General features: G+C 40.3%; 1 protein-coding gene across 4 annotated transcripts in view; it reads right to left on the minus strand.

The window, feature by feature from the left end:
- The window catches only part of LOC130290663 (G-protein coupled receptor 83-like), a 189,982-nt gene that overhangs the window by 50,194 nt on the left and 117,389 nt on the right, over positions 1-22,399 (minus strand). For 3 of the 4 annotated variants that reach the window (XM_056538595.1, XM_056538593.1, XM_056538596.1), the window contains exons 3-4: positions 18,980-19,018; positions 1,396-1,529 (exon numbers count right to left, since the gene is read on the minus strand). In XM_056538595.1, the coding sequence (XP_056394570.1) occupies positions 1,396-1,529; positions 18,980-19,018 (173 nt within the window). The remainder of the gene's footprint in view (positions 1-1,395; positions 1,530-18,979; positions 19,019-22,399) is intronic. The other variant, XM_056538594.1, reaches the window with a different exon arrangement.

The raw sequence follows: 22,399 nt of genomic DNA on the forward strand, positions 1-22,399 counted from the left end.
TTCACACACTGATAGCAACACCGAAGGAGAAATGCTAGCACAGGCTTCCAGTATCTGTAGTTTCAGGTGCTGCACATCGCGTATCTTCACAGCATAGACAATTGCCTTCAGATGACCCCAAAGATAAAAGTCTAAGGGGGTCAGATTGGGAGACCTTGGGGGCCATTCAACTGGTCCACGACAACCAATCCACTTTCCAGGAAACTGTTCATCTAGGAATGCTCGGACCTGACACCCATAATGTGGTGGTGCACCATCTTGCTGGAAAAACTCAGGGAACGTGCATAAAGAGTGAAACACATCATCATGTAGCAATTTTGCATATCCAGTGGCCTTGAGGTTTCCATTAATGAAGAATGGCCCCACTATCTTTGTACCCCATATACCACACCATACCATACATTTTTTTGTGTTCCAACAGTCTTGGAGGGATCTATCCAATGTGGGTTAGTGTCAGACCAATAGTGGTGGTTTTGTTTGTTAACTTCACCATACACATAAAAGTTTGCCTCATCACTGAACAAAATCTCCTGCGTAAACTGAGGGTCCTATTCCAATTTTTGTTTTGCCCATTCTGCAGCACCTGAAACTACGGATACTGGAAGCCTGTGCTAGCATTTCTCCTGCGGTGTTGCTATTAGTGTGTGAAGAGTGGGAGAAGAGGGTTGCATTGACAATCCAACACAATGGGCAGCACATTGAACATATTTTATAAGTGGTCTGAAACTTGTAAATAACTCATGAAAGAATAAAGTTACTTTAAAACCAAGCACATTATTGTTTTTCTTGTGAAATTCCCAATAAGTTTGATGTGTCACATGACCCTCTTCCTATTGAAAAAACAAAAGTTGGATTCAAAATGGCCGACTTCAAAATGGCCGCCATAGTCACCACCCATCTTGAAAAGTTTCCCCCCTCACATATACTAATGTGCCACAAACAGGAAGTTAATATCACCAACCATTCCAATATTATTAAGGTGTATCCACATAAATAGCCCACCCTGTATTATATGATATGCAAAGGAAAATGTATTTACAGTTAGAATTGCCCCCTGGAAATAACTGCAATTCTAAGTTCATAATTTTGAAAATAGAAATATTTTATTTCACATAACACTGTTTAACCGGCATTCCCTTTAGATGATATGTTTCTGGTCATTTTAATGTTTTCCATTATTGTACAGAAATTTTTTTTTCTTTTCAAGTGCTAATGTTTGCTGAATTTACAATGGTGAGAAACTTTTAAATTTGGTTTTCAGAAACAGATTTCTATAATACAATGTTTCCTTTTATAAGTATACAATTAGATCTGAATTTGCAACCTCTACACCAATGCAGATTTGAAGATAATTGTGTTCTACTCAATGAAAGAATGCTGGAAGAGTAAACTTACCCAATGTTAAACTGTTCTAACTTCTGATAGACGGCATGAGGCAATGAGAATCCACTTGCCATAAACCAAATCACAATAATACAAATTATTCCTTTTATTGTTGACATTCTGGGCTTCAAGGGATGCATTATGACCTAGAACAAAAGACACATTTTACATTGGTAAAAAAATTAGTCATACAGCAGTATCTATACTAGCAGCAGTATGTTTTCCAGTTTACCCCTTTCTCGGATATGTGGTTGTATTAAATTGTTTGACTGCAGACAATAGTTTAGTGTTTGGGTATATACAGTGGGGCAAAAAAGTATTTAGTCAGCCACCAATTTAGCAAGTTCTCCCATTTAAAAACATGAGACAGGCCTGTATTTTTCATCATAGATATACCTCCACTATGAGAGACATAATGTGAAAAAAATCCATAAAATCACATTGTTTGATTTTTAAAGAATGTATTTGTAAATTATGGTGGTAAATAAGTATTTGGTCACCAACAAACAAGCAAGATTTCTGGCTCTCACAGACCTGTAACTTCTGCTTTAAAGAGACACTGTCATTGTTAAAAACTTTTCCTATATTGCAGGACTCATTATAATATGACATTTCACAATATACACCTGTTAATTTTTTTTTTTTACATTTTCACCTGAAATTCAAGCTCAAAATAGCCACCACTAGGGGTTTCCTGTCTTTTAGCCAGACAGGCTAGTCTAGATTTTACAGCATACTGGATACCAGCCGTAAAGCATACCGGTATCCAGTATAGGAGATTTCTATTGTGTATACAAAACTACAGATAAAGGATGTGTGGACATGCTGGGAGCTGTAGTTTTAAAACAGCTGGAGGCAACACTCCTCTAACTCAGTTACAAACATTGCAGCTTCAGTTGTTACTAAACTACAACTCGCAGCATGCTGAAATAGCCAAAGCTTTCTCAGACTCCTGAATGACAAAGAAGTTGATCAGACATTCAGGAGTCTGTGAAAGATGAATGACACACATAGTGACAGCTATGCTGATTAGCATCCAGCTTTACTAGGAGAAGATAAAACAGATAGAACATGTATTCATAAAAATGCTGTACTTTTATCTAAAAAATCTGTGCACTAATTTTATAAAGATCTATTCTTATATTTATACATTTTATCCTGTTATGAATTCACCATAATGTCTTATGATTACTGCAGGAAAGCTCCAAGTATCTTCCTCTGACACATGACACCGCATAAAACCAGAGAGGAAAGGGTTACAGAGTAGAGAGTACTGATTGGCTGACTGCACAGGCTTGCTCCTGTGAGAGAGACAGACTGACACGCCCCCTCCAGCCTGCACAATGAAAAAGTAACTCACCAGCAGATAAATGCTTATATCTCTGGATATATAGGTCAGAGAAACATAAAAATTATATGCACATGATCAGGATTTGGCCCTGAGTAACATATCACTTTTTGTCTTTTTTTTGCATTATGACAGGTAAGCTTTAAGAATGTCCTCCTGTTTGAACTTGTTATCAGAATAAAAGATATCTGTCCATAACCTCAAACAGTAACACTCCAAACTCCACTATGGCCAAGACCAAAGAGCTGTCAAAGGACACCAGAAACAAAATTGTAGACATGTACCAGGCTGGGAAGACTAAATCTTAATAGGCAAGCAGCTTGGTGTGAAGAAATCCACTGCTGAAGCAATTATTAGAAATTGGAAGACATACAATACCACTGATAATCTCCCTCAATCTGAGGCTCCATGCAAGATCACACCCTGTGGTGTCAAAATGATCACAAGAACGGTGAGAAAAAATCCCAGAACCACACGGGGGGACCAAGTGAATGACCTGCAGAGAGCTGGTCCCAAAGTAACAAAGGTTACCATCATTAACACACTACGCTGCCAGGGTCTCAAATCATGAAGTGTCTGATGTGTCCCCCTGCTTTAGCCATTACATGTCTAAGCCCATCTCAAGTTTGCTAGAGAGCATTTGGATGATCCAGAAGAGTGTTTGGAGAATGTCATATGGTCAGATAAAACCAAAGTAGAACTTTTTGGTAAAAACTCGACTTGTCGTGTTTGGAGGAGAAAGAATGCTGAGCTGCATCCAAAGAACACCACACCTACTGTGAAGCATGGGTGTGAAAACATCATGCTTTGGGGATGTTTTTGTGCTAAAGGACCAGGACAACTGATCGGTGTAAAGGAAAGAATGAATAGGGACATGCATCATGAGATTTTGAGTGAAAACCTCTTTTCATCAGCAAGGGCACTATATATTAAACATGGCTGGGCCTTTAAGCATGTCAATGATCCCAAACGCACTGCCCAGGCAATGAAGGAGTGGCTTTTTAAGAAGCATGTCAAGGTCCTGGAGTGGCCTAGCCAGTCTCCAGATCTCAACCCCATAGAAAATCTTTGGAGGGAGTTGAAAGTCTGTGTTGCCCAGCAGCAGCCCCAAAACTTCAATACTCTAGAGGAGATCTGCATGGAGGAATGGGCCAAAATACCAGCAACAGTGTGTGAAAACCTTGTGAAGACTTACAGAAAACATTTGACCTCATTGCCAACAAAGTGTATATAACAAAGTATTGAGATACTTATTTCCACCATCATTTGCAAATAAATTCTTTAAAAATCAGACAATGTGATTTTATGGATTTTTTCTCATTATGTCATAGTTGAGGTATACCTATGATGAAAATTACAGGCCTCTATCATCTTTTTAAGTGGTGGAACTTGCACAATTGGTGGCTGACTAAATACTTTTTTGCCCCACTTTATGTTGTCCCAGAGATACGTTGGATAATAAAATTATTTTTCAATATTTCCAATATTTAAAAAACAGAAAAGAGAGCAGCTTACACCTCAAGGACAGTAGTAATTATGTATAAAATTTTGTAATTAATTTGATGTCTAAGACCGTGCTTCAAATATCAAAAAGAAATGAATTTATTATAAAAAAATATACACCAACCTTTGATGCAAAGAAATTCCCCTCACAGGGCCCTTGTGGGGGGAATAATTACATGAATAGATCATGAGACATAATAAAATATTACTAGATAGAAATGAAAATAAAAATGTAAATATAACTGCAGTGTGACTGTTAATCCGGCAGTCTGGTTTGACTAATAATCTGGTATGTGAAGGGGAAACGTCCAACAAAGTGGATATGTGCAAGGATATGATGAATGTCCAGAATAATGTCAGATATGAACAAATAAATCACTGTAGAGTAGGTATAGAATTATATTACCAGATATTCATGTTCCCGCCTGGGTATCGCTGTGGTTGGCTGACCTGTGGGCGCTTGCATCCGCCAGCACAGCTGGTTAAGGCGGCACTAAACCCGTGCGGTAGCTGGTGAGATCTGGAGATACCAACCGTAGATTAGTGATGAGCTGCATTGGCCAAATTCAAATTTGCGATATTTCGCAAATATATAGACGAATATTCGTTCTACATTTGCGAATTTTGCGTATTCGTTATATTCGCATATGCATATGTGCATATTTGCATATTTGCGTATTCGAGGAAGAAAACAGTGAGGGGGTGGGCAATTTTACTATTGGTTGCTAGGCATGTTGTTGATAACCTCTGACAAGTGTATTTGCATCATTCTAATTGGCCCACAAGTTAAAAGAAGGAATATGCGCATATTCACATATGCGAATATATGCATATGCGAATATTCCCATATGCGAATATGCGCATATGTGAATATTCCCATATGCGAATATGCGCATATGAAGAAAAACGAATATTCGCAATTTCGAATATATCGCGAATGAATTTGCAATATTCACGATTTCACGAATTTGGGATATTCGTGATAAAAATTTGAAATGTGAATATTCATGCCCAACACTACTGTAGATGGTTTTAGTTGGACTCCCTCATGTGGATGGCGTCTGACGTCAGCAGTAGTGTTGCTCGCGAATGTTCGCAATTCTAATTTTATTCGCGAATATCGCATATTCGCGAATATAGCGCTATATATTCGTAATCACGAATATTATTTTTATTTTTCATTTTTATTTTATTTTTTCACAGTACACATCTCAGTGATCATCCCTCTCTGCTTCCAGCTTATGTGGTGTAAGAAGGCTCTAATACTACTGTGTGAGACTGGTGTGTGAATTTTCGCATATGCGAAAATATGCATATGCTTTCGCATATGCGAATTTTCACTTGTGTTAATTCTTGTATATGTAAATTTTCGCATGTGTTAATTTTCGCACACCATATGCGAAAATAAAACGAGATCATTACGAATATGCGAATATTCGCGAATATGACGAATATTTGTCCATATATTCGCGAATTCGAATATGGCCTATGCCGCTCAACACTAGTCAGCGGGAGACGCAGTCGTTGAATGTTCAAGATGAAACACAAGATCAGCCGGTGTCACGGGCAACAAATGAAACAGCGAATGGATCACAAGGATGATGGGTGAAACCAGTGGCAACTGGCTTATTCTCAGCATTGTAGTAGATCTGCCTGATTTAGGCTCAAAATAGCTGAAAGTACATATGAATATAAGTGAAAGTCCATATGTCGGTCACACTGCATACAGGCTAGACTAAACGCATTTCGGGGTGCTCTATATGAAATAATCAACCCCATCCTCAGTAGCTATGTCTCTAGAATAGTTTCCAACATATTTATAGCTGTACCAATTAATTTTGCAGGTGGACAAAAACCGGCTCTTTAAATCTCAGAGAGCCAGCGCGCGCCCTAGGGAGCGGGGCCGCACGCGCCGGGACAGAACAGACGGAGAACGAGTCTGGTAAGCGAGCCGGGATGCGAATCGCGAGCTGGCGCATCCCGCATCGGGAATCGCATCCCGGCTAGGGACAATATCGCAGCGCTCCCGGTCAGCGGGTCTGACCGGGGCGCTGCGAACAGGAGAACGCTGCGAGCGCTCCGGGGAGGAGCGGGGACCCGGAGCGCTCGGCGTAACAGTAGACCAATGAACATGCAGCAGTATAATAAATTAAATTATTCACCTGTGGTCCCTAGACGCCTCTCTCATCAACTGATCGGACATGATGCGCAACCAGGAAGTGGTTGGGACGCGACGGCACCGAGCTCATGCACCGAGAGAGGCGTCTAGGGACCACAGGTGAATAATTTAATGCATTATACTGCTGCGTGTTCATTGGTCTACTATGTGTATATATACTACATCCTGCTCTCAGGACACCACCATTTGAGAAAGGCTTCGGTCCCGAAAAGCAGCGTTGGGGTGGTGTCCTCCCAGGCCCTCGTGGAGCAGTGCATAAGTATGTGTCTGTTATAACTTTTTCTTGTGTAGCTTTTGTAGTCCTAGTGGGACACTATTGTACTCCATCTATATGTATATTACAATGTATTATGCTACCATAGCTATGCATGCCCTGCCTCATTAGCTCCCTTCTGGGTTCTGGGGGGTCACCCTTGCTGCTTTTTGTCCCCCATCTGTGGTGTGAGTCCTCATTTTTATGATTCAGTGTATTTCCTTAATAAAGTGCTTCAATAAGAGAAACCTAAAATATTGATTTCTATTTAGTGCATACCTATTATTTAACTCATCAAAAGTTACCATCCTATCCCCACCATTATTTGAGATACATATTCAACCCCATATTTAATCCAAAACGTGACATCCTCCATTTTCAAAAATTCTACCAAATTTATATTATACCATAAAGGAGTAAACCCCTGTGCTACCCTTTACCCCTATAATCTTTTTTCACTAAATACCAAACCTTCAGTATCAACTTCCCATATGAAAAAGAAGTGTCAATTTGTTTTGCCTCTAGGCTTTCCAACACTCCGTATCCCTTACACCCTCTAATTATACAGCACTGTTGCAAACATGTTTTATTATCCTGTCCTAATATGAATTTAAGTATCCAAGCTAGAAAGTAAAATAAAATATTCGGAGCGGCACATCCCTCTTCATCTAATTTGGCGCACAAAATTTCATTTTTAAGTCTCGGCCTTTTCCTCCCCCATATGAACCTATTTAATTTCTGATGGAATTGATCAAACCAAAATTCCAGAATCCATACTGGAGCAGCATTCAGTAAGAAGAGAACCTGGGGCAGTATTATTATCTTTATCAATGCCACTTTATCGGCCATAGACAGGGGGAGTTTCCCCCAAACCTGCATCTTCTTTTCAATTTTCTTTATTAGGGGGTTCAAATTAGCTTCAATAAATTTATGAGGATCAATTGTAATTTTGACCCCCAAATATTCCAACTTCTCCCCCGCCTTAACTATTTTAAGAGGGACCTCCCCCTCATCCAAACCAAACCCCAGAGGCATTATGTATGACTTCTGCCAGTTAATCTCAAGTCCTGAATATCTACCGTATCTTGAAAAAGCCCGAATAAGCTCTGGCAGTGCAACCACCGGATCCTGAATGAAGAGAAGGAGGTCATCTGCATACAAGGAAAGTCTATGCTCCTCTCTTTCCATAAAAAAAAAAAAACATCTTAGGCATTATCCTTATCATATTGGCTAGAGGCTCTATGTAGAGAGCGAAAAGGAGGGGTGAAAGGGGGCACCCCTGACGGGTCCCTCTACCTAGTTCAAATCCTTTAGACAATGTTTTTCCCCATATTTTCTTAGCGGTTGGGTGGACATAAAGAAGCTTAATCCAATTTATAAACTCTGGCCCCACCCCGTATGCCCTCAGCACCTCCCACATAAAGCTCCACTCCACCCTGTCAAATGCCTTAGTTGTGTCTAGGGACAGGATGGTAAATATTGGAGAACAGGGTTCTCTGCGGTATAAAACCAGTTTGATCTTTATCTACCATATTACCTATAATTTGACTAAGTCGCTTGGCCAAAATCTTAGACAATATTTTCGCATCCGTGTTTAGAAGAGATACTGGTCTATATGATTCCACATGGAGCAAATTTTTATTTTTATATGGAATCAACAAAATATGAGCTTTCAGCACAAACCTGGGAAGGCACCCGCTCTTACAGGATTCATTAATATGGTAATATCTATAATTATAGGAGCCAATACCTTAACAAATTTCTTAGATATACAAAACAGAAGCCCGTCTGGCCCAGGGGCTGATCTTTCCGGGGAAGCTAACATTACGGTACTTCTCTCACCTCTTATAAAGTAATTGGGGAGTATAATACTAAAACTCCTCAAAAACCTCCGCTACTTTACCTACGTCTTCCTCCATCTCACCATCTTCATTATATATTGACCCACTTGCCTGACTAGTGCTCTGGGAATTTACTAATCAAGCCATCATGGAATTAGGCTTCCCTCTCTCACAAAAATATTTCTGCCCTGCAAAAAAAAAGCTTTCTCTGTGCTTTCTCCCTCTGCCAAGCACCTAGTTCCCTTTGGGCCACTTTTCATTTATGTAGGTCAGAAACACTTTCTGAGTCAGAGAACTCATGTTCCATCTTTTTAACGAGATTTATAAGTTCTTCTTCTCTATTTTTAAGGATCTTTTTTTATTTATTAATCTCTCCAAATAGCAACCCCCTAAAAAAGGCTTTAAATGCATCCCATACTACCCTAATATCTGCAGAATTTCTATTAATCTGCCAAAAGGCCTTAATCTCCTCTTCCAAATATTCATCTTTCCCCCGAACCATCAGCCAGTGTGAATTTATTCTTAGGGGCCTTCTAACCTCCCCTCTTTGTCCTGTATCCAAGATCAGAGTTAAAGGGGTGTGGTCTGAGATAGAACACAGATGACCTAACTTCACAGTTTCACTTTCTTTCACAGTTTCACCTAACTTTCACAGACCTAATTTCACTCTATTCCTAACTTCACAGTTTCCCAGGAATAAGTCAATATGGGAAGTAGCTTGAAAAGAAGCACTATAGCATGTAACTTTTGTGTATTCCCCATATAAAGTTCTCCAAATGTCTAGCCACCCTACCTCCTCCAGAAATTTACTAAGCAGTGTCCAATTAGTGAAGTATAATGTACTCCCAACCCTACCCTATTCACTACCGCATTAAAATCTCCACTATGAGGGGAACGCCGGACCTGGGGTCGAGGAACTGCAACAATTAAATTAATATTTCCAATGAAAAGGGCAGTGGAATATATATAAAAGCCAGAATCAATTCTACATGGTCAAATAAACCATGTAAAAATACATACCTCCCCCTGTGAGCGATCCTTTTAGCATATATCTCACAATCAATAGATCTATGAATGTAAACCGATACCCCCACTGAGTAATTTGAGAATACCGAAAGAAACTCCTTACCCACCCATCCCATCGTCTGGTGGCCTTATTTACAGTCTCATGTGTCAGGTGGGTTTCTGATAATGCCACTACTGTGGGGAGAAAATTAGTAATTTGACAAAATATAGAGCATCTCTTCACCCTGTCCGACATTCCCCTCACGTTCCAAAAAATTATCTTAATCAAGAGGGGAAAAAAAACACCACACAACAATACCACTGCTTTTAGGGCTCCCCTTACTTCTTGGGAATACACTGACCTCCTAGGTCTTGTAAAGATATAGACTGTAAACCGATGGTGGGGCTGTTAGAGCTCTTGACAGCAGTTAGAGATACGAACTGGGAAACACACAATAACGCATATTATAGCATTACCATAACGGGAGATTAACCAGGCTGCAGCCACCCCTCTCTCACAGGGGGGCTCCAGCCCCTGACATACCAGAAGAACAGTTTTTAGTGCCAGAGCGGAACTCACCGTCCCTCCTTATTATCTCTAATCTCCAACAAAGTTCCGCTTCAACTAAAACCGGCGGCATCGACATCACCCCCCCAAAGACATAAAAAATAATATTAATATTATTCTATTTCATATATTTTTTATATTTTTTTTTATTTAATTTTTTTTATTTATTATTATGTTTACTATTAATTATTATTATACTATTTCTATTACTATTATTTTTTATTAATATTTGTATTTTTATTTATTTTCTTCTTATTCATTTTCTTTCCATATATTCTCAGTATTATACATCTCCTTTCCTATTGATACCATTCTCAGTCCCATTCTATCCTACACAATCAATCACACTTCACTTTTTATATTTCCATCTCATACGTTTTACACATGATCTATCCCATTTATCAAATCATTCACACATCTCAACACTTGCAGAAATAAGACACAAAATCGTCACTGATAAATAGTAAATATTGACTATAAATGTCATAAAAATCTATTCTGTATAAGTTCTCACACCATGTTACTATTGGTAACATCGTGCACTTTAGTAACAGTCTTTTTACAATGACTCACCCTCACTATACACTTCACTTAGTCTTATAGAACTATTCACATGCACTTCACAGACGTATGCAAATATACATTTCATCGTCATTCTATAATATAACACTATTACTATTATACATCTAACGATATATCTATTGAAAAAATCCCATTGCTCTGTGTGAATACTAGCTTGCTAGCTGTAATATAATCCTGTGATCCATTGCCATAGTTTACTTACAATCCTTTTTCCACCTGCAAAATTAATTGGTATAGCTATAAATATGTTGGAAACCATTCTAGAGACATAGCTACTGAGGAAGGGGTCGAATACTTCGTATAGAGCACCCCAAACCTGTTTAGCCAAGCCTGTATGCAGTGTGACCAATATATGGACTTTCACTTACATTCATGTGGACTTTCAACTATCTTGAGCCTAAATCCAGCAGATCTACTACAACGCTGAGAATAAGCCAGTTGCCACTGGTTTCACCCATCATCCTTGTGATCCATTCGCTGTTTCATTTGTTGCCCGTGACACCGGCTGATCCTGTGTTTCATCTTGAACATCCAACGTCTGTGTCTCCCGCTGACTGCAGACGTCAGACGCCATCCACACGAGGGAGTCCAACTAAAACCATCTACAGTTGACATCTCCAGATCTCTGCAGCTACCGCACGGCAAATACCGGGTTCAGTGCCGCCTGAACCAGCCGCACCAGCGCATGCAAGCGCCAACAGGTCAGCCCACCACAGGTCCCCTGTGAGGGGAATTTCTTTGCATCAAATGTTGGTGTATATTTTTTAATAATAAATTAATTCATTTTTGATATTTGAAGCACGGTCTCAGCCATCTAATTAATTGCCAAATTTAATACATAATTACTACTATCCTTGAGGTGTAGGCTGCTTTCTTTTCTGTTTTTCAAATATTGCCAATACACACCTTGGATATAGGCGTATTTGCCTACTTTACCTCGGCCAGAATATAGTTTTGAGCTGCACCCTCCATTCTTTCTTAGTGAGCCAAAATTATTTTTTCCACATTATTTGCCACCTGAAGTTTCCACCAGTTGCCACCTAAAGATTGGATTATGGCAGCCTTCAACATTTCTAGATGGAAGACTTTTTTTTATGGATGTAGTGAAAATACAGAGGATTTTATTAGGATTGTATTATTTAAAATAGCAAGTTGAAAAGCTGTCTTGAACTTGGATCTTAGAAGGCTTTTGTGTTTCCGTGGATTTAAGCCTTCTTAGAGTTGTTGGTGGAGGAAATACTTTCATGTTTGGCCAATGAAATTAATGGGGTTATCCAGGAAAAAAACTTTTTTTTATATATATCAACTGACTCCAGAAAGTTAAACAGATTTGTAAATTAATTCTATTAAAAAATCTTAATCCTTTCACTACTTATGACCTGATGAAGTTGAGTTGTTCTTTTCTGTCTAAATGCTCTCTGATGACATGTGTCTCGGTAACTGTCCAGTTTAGAAGCAAATCCCCATAGCAAACCTCTTCTACTCTGTGCAGTTCCCGAGACAAGCAGAGATGTCAGCAGAGAGCACTGTTGCCAGACAGAAAACGACAACGTCCCCTCCCATTAGACTTGCATTGAGGGGACGGGGTGTGACGTCACATGGGGCGGAGTCCTGACGTTGCGGACTTCCGTTCCCGTGGTCGCGACCCAGACTCTCCAGTGCTTCCGGACAAGAAACAGGTAGGTGCCGCATGCAATATTGCGGGAGTCCCCAGCGGCGGGACCCCCGCAATCAGACATCTTACCCCCTATCCTTTAGATAGGGGATAAGATGTCTAGGGTGGGAGTACCCCGTTAAGGGTAGATTGTCATTCATAGAAAGATGGAGAATTATGCAGGGAGCTGAAGAATTGTTGAAATGTATTAAGACTATATTATGGAGTTTTTCCCCTTATTATTTATTTAGAAAGCTAATTTATGGTTGCTTGTTGTTTTAACCATCTGGCTAGGATGTCATCGGTTTGATTTATTTTCTAGTGAAAGGCCCTTTTGGAAGTTCCATAAAAATAATGGTGATTTGATGACAGTGGCTTAAATTTTAAGAAATTGATAAGACAATGGGGAAGATTTATTAAAATCTGTGCTTTGGAAAAGTGCCCACAGCAACCAATCAGATGGCTTCTTTCATTTTTCAGGGGCCCTGTTGGAAATGAAAGAAGCAATCTGATTGGTTGCTATGGGTAACTGGTCAATTTTTCCTCTCCCCAGGTTTTGAGAAGTATCCCCCAATGTTTATCAAATTAATCCTTTTGTGTGGAGGTGAGAGTATATACAGCATTGTTGTATAAATGACACAGAAGCAGCATAAATTCATTTATTCAGGTAACTAAAATAGACATTGTGTAATGATTTGACAACCTTTTTCTTCGAGTCAGCAGAGGATAAGAAAATATGAGGAAATAGGTGGTAGGAGTATTAAAAGGATTATACAAAGATTTAAAGTTATCACTTTTCCACAGATTAGTTTGGTGTTTAGGATAAAAGTTGTCCCAGAGTTATGTAGAGTGGTCAAATGACTTCTACCACTCCGTTCACTCAAGGGACCTTCTCTTGGCTGGTGAGGGTCCCATACATGTACCCTAAATATCACGAGAGATGAGTGTATCAATTTAGTAAGATCGGATCAGACAGAAAAATAAATTTGTGTTGTTCCTGTCAAAAGCCATAAATCTTGACCTTGTCATTCATTCTCATGCAGAATGTAAAAAAACACCACAAAAATAACAAAAACATGCATTCTCTCCCCCCCCCCTTTTTTTTTGAGCAGTAAGAAACCTATAGAAATGTGTGGGAGAAAATAATTCTACAAACTGGGTGAAAAAACATCATACTTAGATTCTCTTTAAAGGGGTACTCCGGTGGTTAATTTTTTTTGACTATATGGCATCTTCTTTGTAAGTTTTTTTTTTTTTTTTGCAATATACATGTGTTATATGTTTTGGCAGCATGTGTGTGTTTTTCTTATCTGTTTGTTGGGCAGGAAGTTCTGTAGTTCAGAGGGTTTTCTTTTACTGTTGTCCACAGTTCTGAGTCTGTTGTGGACAAGATTAACCGCAACAACCAATTCCCAGGATGGGTTAGGGTGAAAATTAATCAAAGAACTTTTGACCCTGGGAAGCCCAGGGTCACTGAAACCCTTATTATCTCCCACCCCTAAAATTTAACCTTTATTCGTGTATTATTAAAAGAATTTTTAAGGTGAGTATATAACTTAAAACTACGAGCTTGTGTGTGCTTAATAGTATTGTTTATATTCCATCCAGTTGACCACTGGTAAGTAAATTAGTCCATATGTGGACTGCAGTTCCACAGTATATTGCACACACAAGCTAACGATATTAAAATGCTGAAAATGCCCCCTCTACATGTTTCACTACTTCCGTAGCGTCCTCAGGAGGGAAAATGGGCATCGATGCCCATTTTCCCTCCTGAGGACGCTACGAAAGTAGTGAAACATGTAGAGGGGGCATTTTCAGCATTTTAATATCGTTAGCTTGTGTGTGCAATATACTGTGGAACTGCAGTCCACATATGGACTAATTTACTTACCAGTGGTCAACTGGATGGAATATAAACAATACTATTAAGCACACACAAGCTCGTAGTTTTAAGTTATATACTCACCTTAAAAATTCTTTTAATAATACACGAATAAAGGTTAAATTTTAGGGGTGGGAGATAATAAGGGTTTCAGTGACCCTGGGCTTCCCAGGGTCAAAAGTTCTTTGTGGACAAGATGTCACAGCTTTTTTTTTTTTTTCTCTGTCTGCATGAGAAAAATAAGCCCCGCCCCCTCATCTCATCCAGCTGAGTACACAGCTCCTCACCTCCCCTCCCCCCTGCTCTGTATTCTAAGGACGCAGGTCTGCATGAGAAGCAATAGTACACAGCTCCTCACCTCCCCTCCCCCCTGCTCTGTATTCTAAGGATGCAGGTCTGCACAGGAGAAGGACCTCACAGAGAAGATAAGTGTTATCTGAAGGGGAGGATGAGAAGGTGCACGGGCTGGGGATGTATGGACTGCAGGGGAATAAATATCATACTGGGAATGATCTCTATATGTGATGGGGGAGGGGGGGACTCCTGAATGACACATGCTGGGAGTTGTAGTCCCTGTTGTGTGTGTGTATGCTAGTGTTTACAAACCAGTGTGCCTCCAGCTGTTGCAAAACTACAACTCCCAGAATGCCCTGACAGACTTTGGGCATGCTGGGAGTTGTAGATTTGCAACAGCTGGAGGCATTCTGGTTGGGAAAAACTGTTCTAGCCTATCCAGCATACACATCATGTTGCACCAGTGTTTCCCAACCAGTTTGCCTCCAGCTGTTGGAAAACAACTCCTAGCATGCCCAAAGGCTGTCAGGGCATGCTGGGAGTTGTAGTTTTGCAACACCTGGAGACACCCTGGTTGGGAAACACTGGTGTATGCCCTACAGAGGTGTGGTGAACTACAACCCCCAGGAGACTACAGAGTCAGCATGCTGGTGTTATACCACAGACTGAAGACTCCTGAATGACACATTCTGGGAGTTGTAGTCCCTTTTGTGTGTGTATGTCAGTGTATCCCAACCAGGACTGATTTATATTAGTGTGCTGTGTATAAGGGGGCTGACCCGGGAAAATAGTAGGGTAGGTAAAGGGCGGAACAAAAAAAAAAAAAGGAGCCGCCCCAAACCAGCAAGGCATGTGGCATGTTGGAATTTGTAGTTTTCAGCACAGCAAGAAACAGGAAATAGAAGCAAAGATAGGAAAACAAAGTGGGGGATAAAAAGACAACAAAGAACGGAAATAGAGTAGGCTAAACAACAAGAATAGAAATGAAACAAAACAAATAGGGTAAGCCAAAAACGGAAAAACACGTTGACCATCGGAGTACCCCTTTAAGGTCAGTGGCAGTTTAAAAAAAAATAAATAAATAAAAAAAGCATTGATTAGAAGCACTTAGGGCAAGGAAGGTTATTGTGCATCTCCCCGGCCTGTGAAAATAAGAGAATTGTGATGCATACAGTGTAAGCATCAACGATAATCCGGAAAACATGTAAACATGTAGGATTTACTCACGAGTTAGGGTTTCAAAATATAAAATAATATCTTCTCCCCAGGACAACATATTACTACTGCAGTGACTAATATCATCTATCATAGTGTATAAAAACACTATACAGAGATCAGTATCCCCACTATACAATGGACAAACAATTGCAGCACAACATGACCATTAACACCATATAGTGGTAGGATAATACTACCATACTGATACTGCATAAAAACACTGTACACAGACCAATATCACCACTATACAGGAGGCACATAATTGCACCACATCATGACCGCTACCATAATCACCATATAGTGACTAGATAATATGACCATACTAATATTGATTAAAACCACTATACATAGACCAGTATCACCAATAACACCACTATACAAGGGACAAATAATTGTACCACATGATGACTAAACATACCCTCCAACATAGTGACTGGATAATACCACCATACTGATACTAAATAAGATAGGCAGGTAGGTAGGTATGTAGGTACATACAAAGTGCAGGAAGGTAGGTATGTAGATAGGTACATAGTGCAGGCATATAGATAGATAAGTATATAGGGCAGGCAGGTAGGTAGATAGAGAAGGTATGTATATAGTGCTGGTAGTGTTTAGGGCAGGTAGGTAAGTATATAGGGCAGGTAGGAAAGATGAAAATCTCCTCATCCCTTATCGTTCTTTAAAAAAAAAAAAAAAAATCCCACTCACTTTCTCTCTACTCCAGTACTGACAAAAGAGCCTCCTCTTCCTCCTCTGGACTCCATGCTGCACATCACTTAGCTTACCCTACACGCCATCGGTGATTACATCATTTCATTACGTGGAACGCAAGGTTAGCAAAGTGCCCCCTGTACAGTACAAGGAATCATGTTTCCCTGCTCCTGTACAGTACTGAGTGGCAATAGGCACATGGTACGCATTGTTACTCATTTTTGGGGGCTCTGATTTTAAGCCCCTGCCAGTAGCTCTGGATTCAGATTTTTCATCCCCTTCTTCACAAGCCCCATAAGGTAGCTACCTTAGCTTTTTTATGGTGGCTCTGGCCCTGTCTGTCAGCTGCCATTCACATTTCAAACTGCTTACACTGTTATAAGAGTAACTGTATTTCTTCTTTCCCTAAAAGCTATAACTGTCTGTGCTTCCCTAACACAGACAAATGCTTTTATTCTCTTGTGCAAAGAGTAAAAGAAGCATTCCCAATACACTAAATGGCTAAGGGCTGGAAGCCTCCTCACCCTTTTCCCATACCAGCAAAGCCCTGCTTCCAAATCACTCATCTGCACACAATTTGTATGCACAGCACACAATTAAGCAGGGAAGGGAGGGGAAGTCAGGAGGGGTTTTAGCTCCCTGCAATTTAGGGGCTTGCCAACACCCTTTTGTCTCTTTGCACCGGAGAATAAAAGCATGTTTCTACATTATGGAAGCACAGACAAATATATGAAAGGTACCATGTGTCTCCTTGCACACAAAGAAAAAAGTATTGTACCTGACCATCACCTAACATTTGGCATAGCCGAAAAATAAAATATCATGTGGGACACTTCCCTTTAGGATATATCCACACATGGCAGATTTTTTACTAAAATTACTGCAATTAAGAATTAGTGTCATTCATCTGAATGGAGTTGTTTCAAATAAGTACAATATTCAGCTATTTCTGGAAGTTGCATAGACATAACATAGTTCAGAGTTTAGACGAGTGAGATGAATGGCAGTGCATACAAGTCATCACTGTGCTATTTAAATGTGGGGGCTTCTTGTTAGCACTGAAGGTTCAGGATATGATATAATTGTTAGAAGGACAAATTACTTTGGTATACGGAAAAGGATTTTCTTGTTAATCCAGCAATGAAAAGTGATGTTTTCTGGACTAAACATATGCTTAAAATGAAAAAAAAATAAAATGTTTAGAGTGAAGCTAATGCTCTTGAACTCTAGCTAAGCAAAGCATTATTCAGTGATCTGATCTCAGACAGTAACCTCCTGTCACCTGCAATAATTTGTACAATTGGTGCATAACAAATCCCAGCCAGCAGAAAATGGCCCTCATTTACTATTCTAAACCCGACTTGTTTTGTCTGTTTTTTTTGGCGCATCTTTGTCTGCGACATGTAGCAGACATCGTGCGCCAGTCTGCGACAGGTTTCAACATTTTTTCCCGACGGACCCGATGTGGATTCTCCCAAACCCGAAAAAGGGGCATAACCCGACATTTCTGAGCTTTCCCATGTATTTATTAAGATTTCCAACCCGAATTTGTTGAATTGTTGTGGATTTTTTCCCGACAACTCAGAGGAGTTTGAAACCAAAACCAACAAAACCCACGTGCGGCAAACAGGATGCGACATAATAATAAATACCAGGGGAAAAAAGCAATCGGGTAAGAAAGCAAGATAGACTTACAACCCGATTTTCTAAGTAAATGAGGGCCAATGAGCCCATCATATTACAAGCAGTGCAAAGCATTGATCAGTGGGTGGACCTCAGTCAGTGACCTCCTGTCATCTGCATTGCTTTGCCTAAATCACCACAAACCCCAGTCAGCAGTGAATAAAAGCTATCACATTACAAATACCTAGCAAACTGAGCAGTGGGCTGACCTATATTTTAGTATTTATACACATTAAAAACATTGGGAATGTGGAATAGCCATTGATGACATCTTATACAGTATATAGTATTTTTATACACAGTATAAACAAAAGCATTGGGATTGAACACAGAATAGCTATCTAATGCTCAGTTATGTGTATTCTCTGGGTATTATCAAACAGATAGGCCCTGATTTTCCCACAGCAACCAAGCTGAACTGTGATTGGTTGCTGTGGGAAAAATCACTCCAGTTTTTCTCTCTAAATTTTGATAAGTCAGGGCTGTAGGGTTTCTACTTGAGTTAAATAAAACTATGCATTTAAAAGCATTGAGATTGAATGCAGAATAGCCATATAGCACTCAGTTAAGGGTATTTTCTGGGTTTATTGAAACATACAGTCACTGCAGTAAATGTTGGCACCCCTGAAATTTTTCTAGAAAATGAAGTATTTCTCACAGAAAAGGATTGCAGTAACACATGTTTTGCTATACACATGTTTATCCCCTTTGTGTGTATTGGAACTAAACCAAAAAAGGGAGGAAAAAAAAGCAAATTGGACATAATGTCACACCAAACTTCAAAAATGGGCTGGACAAAACTATTGGCACCTTTAAAAAATTGTGGAAAAATAAGATTGTTGAAGCATGTGATGCTCCCTTAAACTCACCTGGGGCAAGTAACAGGTGTGGGCAACATAAAAGCCCATCTGAAAGCAGATAAAAAGGAGAGAAGTTCACTTAATCTTCGCATTGTGTGTCTGTGTGTGCCACTGCAAGCATGGACAACAGAAAGAAGAGAAGAGAACTGAGGACTTGAGAATCAAAATTGTTAAAAACAATATCAACAATATCAATGTTACAAATCAATCTTTAGAGGTCTAGATTTACCTTTGTCCACAGTGCGCAACATTATCAAGAAGTTTGCAACCCATAGCACTGTAGCGAATCTCCCTGGGCATGGACAGAAGATAAAAATTTATGAAAGATGTCAACGCAAGAAAGTCCAGATGGTGGATAAGCATCCCCAAACAAGTTCCAAAGATATCCAAGCTGTCCTGCAGGCTCAGGGAGCATCAATGTCAGCGCAAACTATCCGTCGACATTTAAATGAAATGAAATGCTATGGCAGGAGAGGACTCCACTACTGACACAGAGACTTAAAAAAGCAAGACTGCATTTTGCCGAAATGAACTTGAGTAAGCCAAAATCCTTCTGGGAAAATGTCTTGTGGACAGATGAGATCAAGATAGAGCTTTTTAGTAAAGCACATTGTTACATTATGTGCTCCGGCCGCTCATGCTGGCTGTGAGCGCATGGTCCCGCTACCTGCTGCTGCCGGCAGGTTGGGATTCGCATCGCGGGATACACCTGCATGCGAATCCCAGTCCGTCACTCACCAGGTGCTTCTACTGCCCCCGCCTTTGCCTCTATGATCTGGCATGTGTGTCCCCTAGGGCGTGTGCATGTGGGAGCTTTAAGATTTAAAGTGCTAGTGCGCCCATTAGTGTAGTACACCTGTGGCTCATTGATAAATTCCTCCTCCTCCCACACTTCCCTGCCGGATCTTTGTTGCCTTGTGCCTGAGAGAAAGCATTCCATTGCAGTATAGAGGCACGGAAACAGGACTTTTCAAATCAAAGTTTAGTGTTTTATTCATACTTGGCAAACAGCAAACAGTCTTAAATGCAGATCAAAGAAAAAGTAACAAAAGTCCACCTGCATTCCTTAGATGCTTGTTCACACCAGCAAGTCTTTTCCAAGCCTCCTGGCACTCTGTTCACCAGCTTCCACACTCCACAAGGAAGATCTCAAAACTCAGCTCTCCCAACACTTGGCCATTCCCAGTAAGAGCCGTCCCGGATTGGCTTTCCAGCCATACTACGTCAACAGTGTCAGTCTGCATCACAGCACAGACACTGTACAATTATCGTCTCTTACTTCACCAAGGCATACATATATATATATATATATATATATATATATATATATATATATACATACTGTATATATACACTAGCAGTCAATTCAGTACGGGCAATGAGATCAGGTTTAGGTATTATCTTTATGCAGTAGTAGTGTCTATACAACTGCAATACATTGTAAGCTTACAACTTGAACTGTTAAGATGAAACTAAGATGAAACCTTCTTGCAGCAATTAAATTAAGTGAAAAGATAAATATGTAGAAAACTTTCAGATCATCACACTAACTTACATGTATCCCCCATGATTCAATCCTCTTTACTAAGCCGAACCTAAAAAATGTCATCGGGTTTTGCGACAATGTCTACGCAAAAAAAATAAAAAAAAAATTCAGAAATCATTCAGCAAGTTTTAGAAAACCCTACTAAGGGGCTTGGCTTCACAAAAAATGGGCGTAACCCAACATTTAAAAAAAAAAAACACAGTTTTTTTGTCCAAAACCCGGCAAAAAAGCAGAGAAGAGTGGATTGTGAAAACTCAACTGCCAGAGGATGGTGTAAAAACAGGTAAAATGGTTATGACTAGAGATGACAGAATTTTTGAATGCTGATTTTTTTGGATGATTCACCGAATATTCTGGAAAAAATCCAGTTCGGCCCAAATTTAATTGCGGCAATTATTAAAAATTTCTGGGCTAGAGAGCGCATCAATAGGAGAGTAGAACACTTTGCCTTGTCCTAACACTCATAGGGAGTGTGCTGTGTTAGTGAAATAATACTGTTATTCGGTATGACATGCAGATTACAGGCGTCGCTATTAGAATTACTGCCGCACAGCGTCTGGATGTGGCAGCAGGGAGACCATATGGTGTCACAATTGAAGAGATTAAAGAGATTTTTTTAATGTAATTTTTATTCAATTTAATTTTAATTTATTTTAATACATTTTTTTTAAAGACCCATTCTGGTGTCTGGTAAGCATCGAGCAAGCGGTCCGCCACGATGCAAGCTACCACCTGTTCCAGCCCCTGCCTCTAAGCGCCCCCCGACTGTCTTACTCTGTGTGGAACTACAAATGTTTCATTTAATCCGTTATGGTTCATTGTTATCACCCCAACCTGTTTCATTGTTTTCTTATGGTAATTACAGAGGTAATATATGATGACGACCATGGGGCCTCAGTCTTGAAAAGATTACATAATTTTTTTTAAATTTAAAAAGAAGATGTTAAATAGATTCACAAGTTTAATGTGCAAGCAGTATGAGGAGATCACTTGGAGGTACAATGACAGAGCCTGGTAATGGGAATGAGCAAACTTTAAATCCTTTTTTGAGGACACATTAGAAGGCAAGTCTGGTGCCAGCAGCTACGGTAATGCCAGCTCCAATAGTGTTTAACCTCCCTAGCGGTACGATTCCGTCTGGAAATTTGTACCAAAAGCGGTACAATTTTTTGCATTGAAATTCCACATCTCCCCCCATCACATTCCCCCTCCCTTGTCACATTTCCCCCCCCCATATCACATTCCCCCCTGTCACATTCCCCCCCACCTTGTTGCATTCTCCCCCCCCCCTGTCACATTCATCCCCCCTGTCACATTCTCCCCCCTTGTTACACTCTCCCCCCCGTCACATTCATCCCCCCTGTCACATTCCCCCCTTGTTACATTCTCCCCCCCCCTTGTTACCTTCTCCCCCCTCCATGTTACATTCCACTCCCCCCCTGTCACATCCCCCCTTTGTCACATTCCTCCCCCCTGTCACATCCCCCCCCCTTGTCACATTCTCCCCTCTGTCACATTCCCCCCTATGTCACATTCCCCCCCTATGTCACATTCCCCCCCCCCCCTTGTCACATTCCCCCCCCCCCCCTTGTTACATTCTCCCCTGTGTCACATTCCCCCCTTGTCACCTTCTCACCTTGTTCTGCAGCAGAATACACTAGGTTTGCCGGGCAGATTTCAAACCAAGTGTATTTGCTGCAGAACAAGCCCTTTCCCCTTCAGCCAATCACAGGCTTTACACCACTGCGGCCTGTGATTGGCTGAAAAGGGAAAGGTCCTGTAAGATGAATAGAGCAGTGAACAGAGCGCACGGAGGGGACCGACATCTGCAGGGACCGGGATTAGGTGAGCAAAAGGTTTTTTTATTTTCTTCCTTCTTACTT

The sequence above is a fragment of the Hyla sarda genome, chromosome 9, assembly GCF_029499605.1.
Source record: "Hyla sarda isolate aHylSar1 chromosome 9, aHylSar1.hap1, whole genome shotgun sequence".
Classification (NCBI taxonomy): Eukaryota; Metazoa; Chordata; class Amphibia; order Anura; family Hylidae; genus Hyla; species Hyla sarda.